At 35.0% G+C, this 13,289-nt stretch overlaps 2 protein-coding genes across 2 annotated transcripts in view; both read right to left on the minus strand.

The window, feature by feature from the left end:
- Window positions 1-989: 989 nt before the first annotated feature.
- LOC110032372 lies at window positions 990-2,508 on the minus strand. Its single transcript, XM_020735988.1, has 2 exons — window positions 2,436-2,508; window positions 990-2,111 (listed from the first exon to the last, which is right to left on the minus strand). Exon 2 carries the CDS (start codon window positions 2,082-2,084, stop codon window positions 1,311-1,313), a length of 774 nt encoding a protein of 257 aa, XP_020591647.1. The 5' UTR covers window positions 2,085-2,111; window positions 2,436-2,508; the 3' UTR covers window positions 990-1,310.
- A 9,258-nt stretch (window positions 2,509-11,766) lies between these two features.
- LOC110032373 (protein MIS12 homolog) overlaps window positions 11,767-13,289 on the minus strand; it is a 16,700-nt gene continuing 15,177 nt past the window's right edge. Inside the window, exons 6-7 of the mRNA XM_020735989.1 lie at window positions 12,168-12,296; window positions 11,767-12,076 (exon numbers count right to left, since the gene is read on the minus strand). Of these exons, the coding sequence (XP_020591648.1) occupies window positions 12,021-12,076; window positions 12,168-12,296 (185 nt within the window). The 3' untranslated portion in view covers window positions 11,767-12,020. The remainder of the gene's footprint in view (window positions 12,077-12,167; window positions 12,297-13,289) is intronic.

Below are 13,289 nucleotides of genomic sequence, written 5' to 3' on the forward strand. Positions count from 1 at the left end.
GAATGCTTTTATTTATAGCCCCCTCCAAGTCTAAAGGATCTTCTAAAGTACATTAGAATTGTCAAGTTTCTAGATAGTTCTACACAATTCTCTTATATACATACACAACCCTAGATCTTTCTAGGCTATTCTTGAGTTCTCCTTGGAGCTTTTCATTCTAATATTCTATAGAATGTGATGGAGTTTTCTAGAGTTACTTGGATTGCTCTCCTCCATCTGGTCTTTTCTAGAATCATTCATCACAACGTTGTCTTGTCAATTTCTTTAAAATTGGCGGAGTGTGTGACATATTGCTCATAATATGCCCAAGATAACTGATAAAATGATGATCAAAAGCACATTTTGTTTTTTTTTTTTTTCTTTAAGAATGTATTAATTTTGAAAGGCTAAAGAATTACACTATGATGGGGAATGTGATCATCAAATCATTGGTTGAACAAAATGATATTATCAAAAAAAATACTGACAAATATGCAAATGTAATGCTTTAAAATTTTATTCATGATATTTTAAAAAATGATTGAGGCATTAAATAATCTGAATAGCATAACAAGATCTGACTAAAACAAGACTTTCATGCTTGTTTCGATGTTGCAAACTTATATCCAAGATTTATGTCTCACCTACTAATATTTTTTTTTTTATTCCTTGTGTTTTAATATGAAGGTTTAGATATAATATATGTAAACATATAAGAATTGTGTGCTATGTAAAAAAATTTCCAAAAGATGAATATTTTTTTAACTCGAGTTGAGCTAAAAAGATGAATATTAAAAACAAGAAAATTAATAAATTTTAAAGTTGAAATCCAAAAAATGGTGCAAATTTATTCATGAAAATATAAGTTCTTGATTTTTATTAGATGAGTGTAATGCATGAGAAATCTACACAAAACCTTACCTCATATCTCAAAACTAACATAAAGTCGAAAACTTTTGTCAATACAAATCTCTAAAATTTAAGACATTGATATTTTGCACTAGAAAACTCATAAGAGAATAATTACAATGATCCACAAAATCCTCCTATCTCTCATACATACTTAAACATCACAATGAGTCTAACAAATACACAAGTTACATAGAAACAATTACTATAGATCTTCACATGTTTAGTAACCAAAACCAGAAACAATAATTAATCCCCCATAATTTAGCACTTAAACCTTACCAAATACTGATTCAACCACCTCTCACAAAACTTTAAAAAACTAGATCTCCATGAATCATCATTAGTAAAGAAAAACCAGTAGCATTTGTTAATCCACACAATTATGCAGCCATTAACTGATTTGCACCACAACTGAATGTTCAGCTCAAATTGCTTCCAAAGTCCAGCTTTCTACAGAGTTTATCGCTTTGTTGTTTCCCTAAGATCAATTTTGGTCTCATAGGAGCAGGTGGGCAAGTTTCTGCAACACCAGACAACAATGGAGACGATGAAGGTGTCTGGCAGCCTTCGAGATAATCAGAATCTGCCACCATGGCCTCATCTGAAATCTCTTTGAGTTGACTCGAGATGATCATTTCAAACAAAGAATTAGAGATTGACTCCCAAAATTGCAGCTCCTCTTCATCAAAATCCTTCAATGGATCACCTGCTGCATTTTGATTAGAGTCACTGTCAGCATCAAAATTCAACCGCCTCCGAAGAGGAGCATACGAATCCCTTGACTTCTTTTTCTTTGGCGCGAGCATTAAATCATCTGCACCCGGAGCAAAAGGATCGAATATCGTTTTAGTTGGAGTCTGAATTTCTGAAATCATCTCTTCATCCTCAGTTTGATCGGATGATGAAGAAGAGGTTTCAGTTAATCCGTCATTCTGGAAATGAATCGAAGAATCAAACAAGCTCAACTTCACCGGCCGCAATGGCAGGACATCTTTGAATTCGCATTCCTGGCCTTTATCTAGACAGGAAACTTGGCATGAAGAATCCTTCACCTCCAGATCATTTTTATCCTCCAAGCAGGAAGATTTTGAAGAAGGGGATTCGAACTTTTCGTTAATTATCTCAAGCCCACTTACATGCTCCATTTCCATGAAGCAATCTGCTGAAATCTTATCCCTTTCATCAAAAATCATCTCTCAATTCTGTCTTCAAATTCAATCCTACAAAATGCAAACATTAGCAGAGCCGAAGAAGGAAATCTAAAACGTAAAAGCAAGAAGATGAATCAAATAAACCCTAATCAAAGAAAACCCCATCGATTGAAAGTCGTAAACGTTGTGGGTGATGCCTAAAAGTTTTTCCGTTCTCAAATCCAGAAACCCATAAATAAAAACACACGATCTCGAATCAGAACACGCGGAAATCAAAAGTGTGAAAACTCATCCAAAAATCCAAAAACACAAAAAAATAATTAAAAAAAATCTTTCCACAGATCGCTTCCCTTCAAAAACTACGCGGTATCGGTACAGATAAGAAGAAACTACCTCAAAATCAATGGAGGATGTCGGAGAAGGCGACGAAGTAAGCCCTAGTCCGCGGGAGGAAAGTGACGGCGAGAACGGCGGGAGAAGAGAGAAGAGAAGCTTTTATACCTCATAAAAGGCGCGAAGGGCATAAATCAACGGCTTAAGTTCAACCACGTTCTTCACATCCGTCGGCCCATTTTCTTCACAGTAGAACGAGGCCACGAAGTACTATTTCACGGTGAAACGATCCCACCACCGTCTGATCTTGATCTAGAATTTCCTCGCCCCGTTAAATTACCCAGTATCGGAAAATAGCCGTTAAATCGCCCGTTACTTCTTTCAAATTAGCTTTGTACAAATTCAGACCGATCCATTGACCGTAATCCACATGGAAATTATTATACGTGGCAGTAAGGATGCGGCGTGTGACTGAAACATTGGGTGCACTTGAAAGTACGTGCAGGTTCTACGTCCCGCACGTGTTACTAGTCCGTTAAATATATCTGTACGTGAGGTGTTGAGTAAAATCAAATAATTGTTTTAGTTGGGGCTCAATTGTTAGATTTCTGCTGAGCAGTGCATTTAGGTTTGAATTCCAATATGAAAATGCTTGTTAAAACTTTCATACCTGCAATTCTAATTTTAATATTCAAATTTATGTCCATGACAGATAGAATTGATATAAATTCATACTTAAAACAATATGTATTTAGAATAATTTTGAAGTGCAAGACTTTCATCAAAATTTTGATATCATTGCAAAAGTCTCATTTAATTCACACAAGCTCTGATGTCACATGATTGCAAGCCCACATATGTATTTGATTTCCTTAGTCACTTATTCATCAATATCCATTAAACTTTGTGCATCTCTCTACACAAAAAACATCTTTCATTGCAATGCTCATATGTAAAATATTCCAACTTGGTCATAATTGTATGTGGCTTTAACTAGTGTTCGTCTCTTACGTGTTATACATGTGCATTCTGACATAATTACCATAGTTCTTAGAATAACATGTAGTTAAGTAACAAATTTATCAACAAGGTTTTCCATGACATAAAGATAGAAATGTATTTATATAACGTTCAGATTATTAAGGATGCTTACCACAAAAATTTTGAGTTAAGAAATATTATAGGGTTTTTTGCATGCACCTTTTCTTCACAAACTAACTAAATAGGCCCTTGTCCACTTAGAACAAGGTTAGAAACTCTAAATGTCAACCTAAGTCAACCACTAATCAAATATGAATAAATGGTCGTAGTTTTCATTCCAAGTACCAAGCTACGCAACGATGAGGGCATGTCTAAGATGAACTGACTAACACTTTGATGATTACTTCCAAGTATCACATGAAGGGTCATACTATTAAACAATTCGTTTAGATTAATCTTTTAATGTATTGGGAGAATTTTAATTAGATGGAATTCAAATATGTTTAAGAATGTGATCAATGTTGTGACACAATTGTATGTTGTGAGATGAAAATTTTTATATAAACTTATATAAAATACTCACAAGAAGTCAAATTTAAATAAAATCAAATAATGTAAATTGTCTTGGTATAATTTAGTCTCCCAAAGTGATGAGGATATCTAATATTAACTACATTTAACAACATTTCTAAGACAGGGGCAGGCAAAAAAGTTTTTTTTTTTCTTAATGGGGACAAATTTTTAAGTTATTGAATAAATTCAATTTTTTTAATATATATTTAAAACTAACATTATTGATCCTTTTTTTTTTAATTTTAATATTAAATCGATAAAAATATACTATAAAAATATATTAAAAGATAATTACTTAGAATAATAACATAACCAGTTTATTATCAATAATATAATCATTTTATTGGATAATATAACAAGAAAATTCTTTAATATTTTTAAACCCAATTAATTTAAGACTTGTGAATTTATTTAAATGCACATGATGGACATATTTTTATTTATTATATTATTTAAAAATCATATACTTTAAAATGTATAAGAAATTTAAATTAATTACCTTTTAAATATTATAAAATATTAAATAATTGCGAGTTAAAAACCCATTATAAATTACAACTAAAAATATAAATAATTTAAATAAAATATTATTAAAATTTAATTTCAAATTAATTTATTTTTAGACCGTCTATTAAAATATATAAAAAAATAATATAAATAAATAAGTAATTTTATTTAAACCTCATGAATAAACGTTGTTAAGATGTTTGATTAAAGCTAGATATTCACTTAAAATTCAATATAAATTATAACTAAAAAGTTAATTTAATATAAATAAAAAAGATTTAAAAATTAAATTAAAATTTAAATATTGATATGTTATTAGAATAAAAATAATTAAATCTGCTTATTCTAAAAAAAACACAGCATTTTTATTTAATACAAACTTTATATATATATATAACTCTGAGCTAGAGACTTTCTTGTATGTTTATTGTTTTGGTTGATTTATACACATATATAAAAATGGTTAAAATGTTATATTTAAAGTTTGGGCGGTTAAAATGAAATATTCAATGGTTTTGGTTGTTGCTATGTAAGAACTCTTATTAAGTTATATTAATTCTTCTATGTCATTTCAAAATTTTTCTTTTAAATCTATACCTAAACCTACTTGAAGATCATAAGCACTTGTAATAGTAAAAATCTTAGTATAAACATAAATTTTTAAAGCTATAATTCTACTCAATTCTATTAATTTTTATAACATTATCTTTCAAAAATTTTATATATGATTACACCTAATTCATTTCTAATGCGACTCTTACCTGAATACTAAAGTTTAAAGCCTAAGCTATCAATCTCTTTATCGTTTTCTCCAAAACCTAGTTAGTTCCTTGAATGCATAAAATATATATCTTTCGATGAACCATAATATCTACTAATTCTATTAATTTACCTGAGATAGTACATAGAGTCCAAGTTCGTGGTCTCGTAGTTGTTTCATGGGATATTTTTTTCTTGTGCATTCGTCCATACTATTAGAAACTTTACTTATTTGAACCTACACCCAGACGTCATTTTTACTGTGTTCAAGCCAAACAGAGCATCATTTCCCATCCACTTACACAATAATTTAAATAATTCATGAATCATGAGCACTATATTAACAAATGCGGAAATTGTTCAACTTTCATTCTTCGGTAAATTATAAATGAATTGTACATATTGAATACAGGTTGATTAACATCAATTATTATTTAATAGAAGCATGTACTCGCATACCCCCCCAATTCCTATATATTTACATATCGAACACCTAAACTCTACTATTTACATTTACATCACCCAAATCTTTCATGTCACTTTAAAAATTACCATTATTTTAACTTAAAAAAACGAAACACACATTTTCTTGCATAAGCAAGGTGGCATAAATGTGCAAATTGAAGTTTAGGTGTTAGATATGCAAATACATGAGAATTAAGTGGATTTGTACGTAAATTTTCCTAATTAATATATTATTGAGACTATTAACCAACAAGACGATAGTAATGAGAAAGTATAAGTTAACATTTGTGCTGTGCATTGGCTATTTAGATTTTTTTTTTTTTTTTGGTTAAAATCAAAAAATAATATCAAGATATTTTGTCACTTTTCCTCGCAAGTCAAAGAAAATTACAATTATATATGTCAAATATACGCAATTATAGCAACAAGAGCTATAAGAAAATATACAACGTCTCCGGTTTCCAGTTATTTTTTTAGATCAGATATCAACTCTTTTTATGTCTTTACATTTTCACATTGAACTTCAAATGTGCACATTAAAAAGGTGTGAGATGAGTGATGATCTCACGAGGATCCAATGGTTCGGAATAAGTAAGCATGATGAAGGAAGAAGATCCCTTGCAAGAAGATCACGGGACTAGTCAAGCCAACCGAGTCAAAAACTTACATGAGGATGGCCAACTGGTACCAACCAAACAGCTCACCTAAATGCTCACTAAAAGAGTGCATGTATCTCGAACCAAAAGAAAACTGACTCAATGTGGAAGTTTATCCTACATGAAAGCCGACTCAACGGAAGGGGCATTTCCATAAAGCATCCTCTTCTTGACTGAAGTAGGACTTTTTAGTGCATCAAGTTCAATCAAGTGAGTTGGGCAAATTGAGTCCTACCAACCAAGATAATCTACCGAGCTGAGCTGAACAAACTTTGTCTACCGAGCTAGCAGAATAGAGCCAAAAACGACCGTATAATGAATAGTCATTAATGAAATACCTGGAATATCTAATGTAAACCCCACCTAGATGGGAATAAAAAAATATAATATCACTATTGTACTAAAACATCTATAAATAGAGGTAGCATTTAATAAAGAGGATTACACAATTTTTCCCGTTCATCCTAGAGATTTTAACTCCACTCTCTCTCCCTCTGTCCTTTCACTCTCCTTTCATGCTCTATTTCTTGGATGTGATTCACGGACAATTTTGGATTTAACATCCTAAAAGGTATGGTGATCGATTGACCTATTCAACTACATATTCTCATTCTCGATTGGACCAAACAAATTCGTCCAATTTTCATTAGTAGACAAATTTTAGCTACTAGGATTGGAAAATAAGGTAAAGGATTGGATGCAAAGATTTTGCGTGGCATCCTCTCCGCGGGGGAGGTTCGTCTGACAGTTCCGTCTAGTGACGCTCCACCGAAAGTAAAGGCAAAAGCGCTAACAAAAGTACTACTGGAGGCAATTAAGGTCAAGGGGACCAAGTTGTCGGTCCAACAATACCTGAAGTTTGTTCCAGTCAACAAGGTGTTGCGGCCAAACATCTTTGATGCAATGATTGAAGAGGATTGGAAGGCCTCTGACGCCCGCCAGGTTTAGAGGGAGGAAGCGTTGCTCGCTGGACTGCAAAAGAAAAGGCACGCTCGACCGTTGTTAGTGCAAAGAAACATCTGACACCAAAGGTGGTTGCTCAAGAAATGGGATCCTATGCTTTAGCAGGTGTTGATCTCATTTACTTGATTTCTCCTTCTACTATTTTTTTTCTCATAGGGTCGGAACATATGAGCTAATTCAGATCAAGAGATTGAGTTGCTGAGAAAAAGATAAATGTTTTGTTCCATTTGCAGGTTCCCATGGCGCGACCAATCTGACGTCGAGAAAACAACGAGCCTAGAGGGGTTGGGTCGTCATGATAAGGAAGTCTCGGTGGGAGGACAAGTGATGGAGCCAATCATTTCTCGACTGGGGCCTTTGTGATTCTTGTCTTTGTTCATGAGAGACAAGGCCAGTCGCCTCATCCTCGTCGATACGAACAAGTTTCACCGATGGGCCTAATTATTGATCAAACATCTGGCGGGGAGAACCTGAACCTGTCAGAGCCATCTTGACTTGAAGAGGAGCGCCACCGCGAAGGGAAGTCTTTTGCGACTGGTTCGACAGACGAGTCACGGTAGTCTCATCGAAAGCGCATCCAAGAGGTGGATGCTAAGGATAAATCTCCTCCTCTTTCATCTCGAAAGAATCGCAGAGGATCCAAGTCAAAGTGAGACTCAGTCAGGGCATCAGATTCACCTTGATTGACCTTCATAAGGACTGGTATTTTAAGCCTTTGAAGGCTACTCTCTATGCTTACACAATAGTTGAGACGATATGGTCGTTGAGTTTGACGACTCTTCTTTGGAAGAGCTTAATAGGCATGTGTCGAACAATCGATTGGTTCCAGGCAATGGCTTTGCAAGTTTCTATTACTCAATTGGCCATACTTCGTTAGGTGTGACGTGCTCAGCTGGAACTTGAGTAAATGTTTGTAGAGATAGAAGAGAGGTTGAAAACTGACTCAGGCAATCAAAGTTGCTCACAAACATAAAAGAAGAAAATCCAGTCCTAAAGGAACAAATGGCAATGATGAAGACGCCCAAATAATTTTTTTTTTTTCTTTTTTCTTGGTCAAGCTTTCTTCTTACCCTACAAAGAAGGTTCTCGTTGTTGAGAAGCTCAAGGAAGGGGACTCGTATGGTGTTAGCCATATGGTTAAGGAAGGGCTGGTTTTCTCAGAGTGGATTGGTCTAGAGAAGTTTTCAACGTTGGTGACTGAGTCTAAGCCCGAGGAGGAAGAGGGTGACAAATATGATGGAAGTGGTTGGGATGATGGCGGGTCATCCAACGTGTAGGGCAATCATGGCTCCTCCACAATTCTCTTAATTTTTTTTTTTAATAAACACTTGTAAGAATATTTTTAAGTCATTATTGATTATGAATGAGAAAAAAGAATTTGTTGGTAGGTCGTACATTGAAAGTCTTTTTTTCTTTCTTTTTTTCCTTTTTATATATATACCTGAGGTGAGTGTTGATGTGGCGAGGGAGGTCGACCGTCTGTGAGAGAAGATGATAGGATAACTAGTGAATTGGAGAAATTGTGATAATAAAGTTGATGGGTCATTAGATGAGGAGAATATTCTTGGTTAGTTTAGTGTGTTATCGCCCAGCTCGTATCTTACACTACCTACGTCTCAATCATTCGGTTAATTCATTGTCTTAGATTGGTCGTACCTTACATCAGACACATAAATTGTATCTTGTTGTAGTCTACACTGGGGTAACCGTCCATACTTGATATTGGGTTGATTCGTGTGCTACCCACTATGGATCTTATCGTGAATGAGTGGGAAATCTGACCGCTAGTGTTCGACATGTATTACAAGATAAGAGACATGAGAATTTTATGACACGTGAGTGTTGCGGGTCAGATAGGTGAATTTCCAATCATACGAGTAGCATCTTGTTGGCAGATAAACCTTTGTTCCTCGGGTATTGATCAGATTTGATTGTTTTTTGAGTTAACTTCAGGTGAGTTACTCGAATGTTGGTTGGGCTTGAAGTCATCTATTGTAAAAAAATTTCAGATGTATCATTTGAATTTTGACGAGTAAAGATAAAACCCCAAAATTTATCCTTCATTTCTTATAATTATATAGATACATTATTATGAGTAAAAAAATTTTAAGTTGTCCCCACTCCAAGGGTGGGGTACTTCCTTTCCTTTATACATATTTAGCTTGTGGTCGAAGAGCGACTCGTTTACTGAAGATAAACAACCCAGACCATGTCTGATCCAGTTTTCCTACCCCCGTACGCACGCCACCAAGTCGACTTTCTTCAACAAGAGGTTTATGATGGTGAAAATCTTTTCTCTGATATGTTTTTATGTACCGAGTCATCCTTCTTTTTACCTCCGATACGTCAAGTCAGTCCTTGGACCTCTATTCCGTGCGAAAACATAAATGGGATCTACACGGTCGTGATGGAAGGGGTTGTCTAAATTGCCCAAAAGATTGATGGTAAAATTTCAGCCCAATTTCCTTTGGTTCTCAAATTCAATTTTACCTTACTTGTTGCTTTGTCTTACCCATTTGTCCGCGAATGGTGGACAAATGTGAATCTTAAGTATATTCTCTGGCTTTGGCATAAATCTCTCACTCCTTGATTAATAAATTGTATTATGTTACATGTGATGATGGTGAGTGGAAGATCATACCGAAGGATCATGTCTAACCAAATAAATAAACTTTCAATCTCGTTCAGATGACAAACTAGCGACCGATGAGACATGTGTATCCTTTCGACAACTTTCACGCATGTCTCGGGGGAAGTGGAGTGTTAAAGGGTTGTCAACCCACAATCCTCGCATTCTCGCTTAATGCTTCCTCCACGCTCCTCAGCAATTCAGTTGATCCCTCATTTGGATTTGAAGGGAGTCGGAATTATCATAAGTAAAAAGATTCTAAACCAAAACCTAAGAGATCGAACCCCACAAATATAAGACGCAAGTCCCTCATAACCATGAACCAAATCAACTCAGACATTGTAAGCGACATGGTAAGCTCGCCAGCAAGCAGTGCTGAAAGTTGCAGAAGGACAAATGAAACTACTTCAATAGTCTGATCGATCAAAAGATCTTGCACCACAATAGGTGGATGAGTAGTCGGATCAAGAATCAAGGTATTTTGCCAACTTTCTTCAGAGTTACGCCTAGAATCGAATCAAACGACCCCAACTGATTTGACGACAGAAGTTGAAGCCTCTTCCTCTTCACGGCAACTTCTTCTTCCTCTCACCCAATGAGTGATCCCATCCCTTTGCTTTTCCAAAAATGTAACAGATCAAATTCTTTGTGAGAACATTGGTCTGTGACTTAATTTGTTTATGGTTTGACCAAACCAGAGTGTGAGAGGCGATCTACTCAAGCAAAGAAAAGCACAGAGGCATGGGAGAGCGTCCCATCACCTTATTTATAGAAATTGGAAGCTTTAAAATCAAGAGAGTTCAATCATTTAGTCATTAATTATAATTGAATGAGATATGCTTTTGCATTCTTTTATTCTTATCACAACGTGGCTTTCAAGAAGTAAAAGAATCGAGTAACTAAAATATATAGATAAAAAAGGTCTCAATCATGATGTCATAAGGATCCAACGGTTCAGAATAAGGAAGCATGATGAAAGAAGATCCCCTACAAAAAGATTGTGGGACCAGTAGAGCCAGCTAAGTCAGTCGTGCCAAGCCAATCAAGTCAAAAACTAGTGTGAGGATGGTCGACAGGTACCAATCAAACAGTTCACCCGAAATCTTACCAAAAGAACGTTCATATCTCTAACCAAGAGAAAACTAGATCAATGTAAGACCCGCAAGAGAGACGACAGGACGGAAAGGTCATTTCCACGAAGCATCCCCAACCATCTAGTAAAGACCAAAAGTCTTCTCGCTAGAAGTAAGATCTTTGAGCCCATCAAGTTCGACCAAGTGAGTGAGGTCAACTAAGTCATACTAACAATGATAATCGACTGAACTGAGCAACCAAGCTCACACAACCGAGCTAGTATAATCAAGCCAAAAATGACCAGATAATGAGTAGTCATTTATGAAATACCTTAAATCCCAATTTAAACCCCACCAAGATTGGGGCAAAAATGTAAATTTATTATTGTACTAAAAATTCTATAAATAGAGGTAAACATTTAATGAAGATGTTGGCACAATTTTACTGCTCAATCCTAAAGATATAGCTCCTGATATAGCTCCTCTCTCTCTCTCTCTCTCCATTTGTCTTTACACTCCTTTCACGCTCTCTTTTGTGGGTGTGATTCACGGACAATTTTAAATTCAATAAAATATAATATCATTATTTCTCATGCTATCATTTCAAACTCATTAAACCTCCTTCAAATTCAATAATTTTGATCCATTTGATAACTTCTAGGAAATGGACAAGAATTTTAGATAGAACAGAAGTAAGGTGCATAAAATAGCGCAAAATCCAAATAAATAAATCACACATCACAACAAATACAAATAAGAAGAAAATAAATGATAATTCACTAAGCTGAGCCTAAATACTTAATTTTACTTAGTTTTACAGAACAATCATGCCACAATGTTGCTGAACAACTTCATTTCGACATTTTAAAAGCTTTATCTACAGCCTCTACTAAAACTTTTTTCACAACAATAGCCTATTCATAACAATGAATAATACAGTAAAAAACAGCGAATCTCACGTTTCATATATATATATATATAAAAGAACTATCAATTCCAAAATGGCAAAACAGCAAAACCTGGAAAATCAGAAGGAAGCTCACATTTTCAGAATTTGTACAACATCATGGATCTCTTCGAGCTTTGTTGAAAGGTCTGTGGAAATAAAACAGGGTAAATCATAGTATTAGAGATTTCAAACACTCATGCTAAAAACTAATAAGCACAGTACAAGGCAGAGTAATACATTCGTCCTGTTTCCAGATACCCTCTTTCAACATATTTATGTTTATTAGCCCTCCTCCTGCACCTTTCTTCATTTTAGTCATGGCTTCCAGCATTTTCTCCTGAAGTTTGGATGCTGCTTCCTTTATCTCTGTGGCATATAAGAACACAACCTTATGGTAATAAAATAAAATTGAACGAATTATTTTTTTTGTCTAATATAGCATAAATATTTCTTCTGTGAAGCTAGATATTCACCAAATTATTGATATAACAGCACTCGGTAGAATTGTAAAACAAAGTTGTGCCCCGATGTCATCTATTTTAGACCATTCACCATTAGTACTACAAGAAATTATTCATAAACCATGTTTCAGAAGCAACTGGTTTAGGCAAAGCTTGTGTCACACACATTTACTGTCAGCTGAAAAGTTTAGACAGTGAATGGTTTTCACTTGATGTAACTATCAAAATATCAATACTGAGAATTTTTTTTAGAAATTCGACGGACAGCCATGTAAGACCGGATGGATAGACTTCGGTCAGACAAGCAGTGTGTGGATCAAAAGACCAAGCAGACTACTTGGGTAGAATGGATGGACAGGAGATTGAAACCAATTCAAGAGCGGCAAGTAGCATTTTTGGAGCGGACGGCATCAGCTGAACATGTGGCGAGGTGATTAAATCTACAACAACTGCTCTTTTCAAAACCTTTCGGCAGTTGTAGAGGTGCTCAATGGTTCCTCCTACCTGCCACAAAATCCACGAGTTCTCTTTTTGGAGATGACATCTGTCCAGGTAGGGGTTCAAATCTGATTCGCAGGTTAGGTTCGAGTCTGATCCGAAATTGACGCAGCTCAAAATTGCTTGTCCCAAATCAGACTCGAACCCATCTTCAACCCACTAACTTGAACCCAGCCGTATAACTTGTTTAACATAAGACATCATAGTTAAATAGTTAATCAAGTCAATTTCAAGTTGATTCCAAGTTCATCTGTCGGCACTATTTTTGGTGTGGGGTTTGCCCGTAAGAAGCTGTTGGTCATCGGAATTGAAATCTCGTTGTCTGCTTCGAAAGGACATTTAAAAAAATTTAATTTTGAAAAAGATGAAGTCAAACTGACCCCATAATTTTCATAGTTTA

The sequence above is a fragment of the Phalaenopsis equestris genome, unplaced genomic scaffold (assembly GCF_001263595.1).
Source record: "Phalaenopsis equestris unplaced genomic scaffold, ASM126359v1 Scaffold000932, whole genome shotgun sequence".
Lineage (NCBI taxonomy): Eukaryota > Viridiplantae > Streptophyta > Magnoliopsida > Asparagales > Orchidaceae > Phalaenopsis > Phalaenopsis equestris.

Excerpts from the sequence above, each read along its gene's own strand:
- LOC110032372 (XM_020735988.1), bottom strand. The coding sequence starts at position 2,084 with ATGATTTTTGATGAAAGGGATAAGATTTCAGCAGATTGCTTCATGGAA.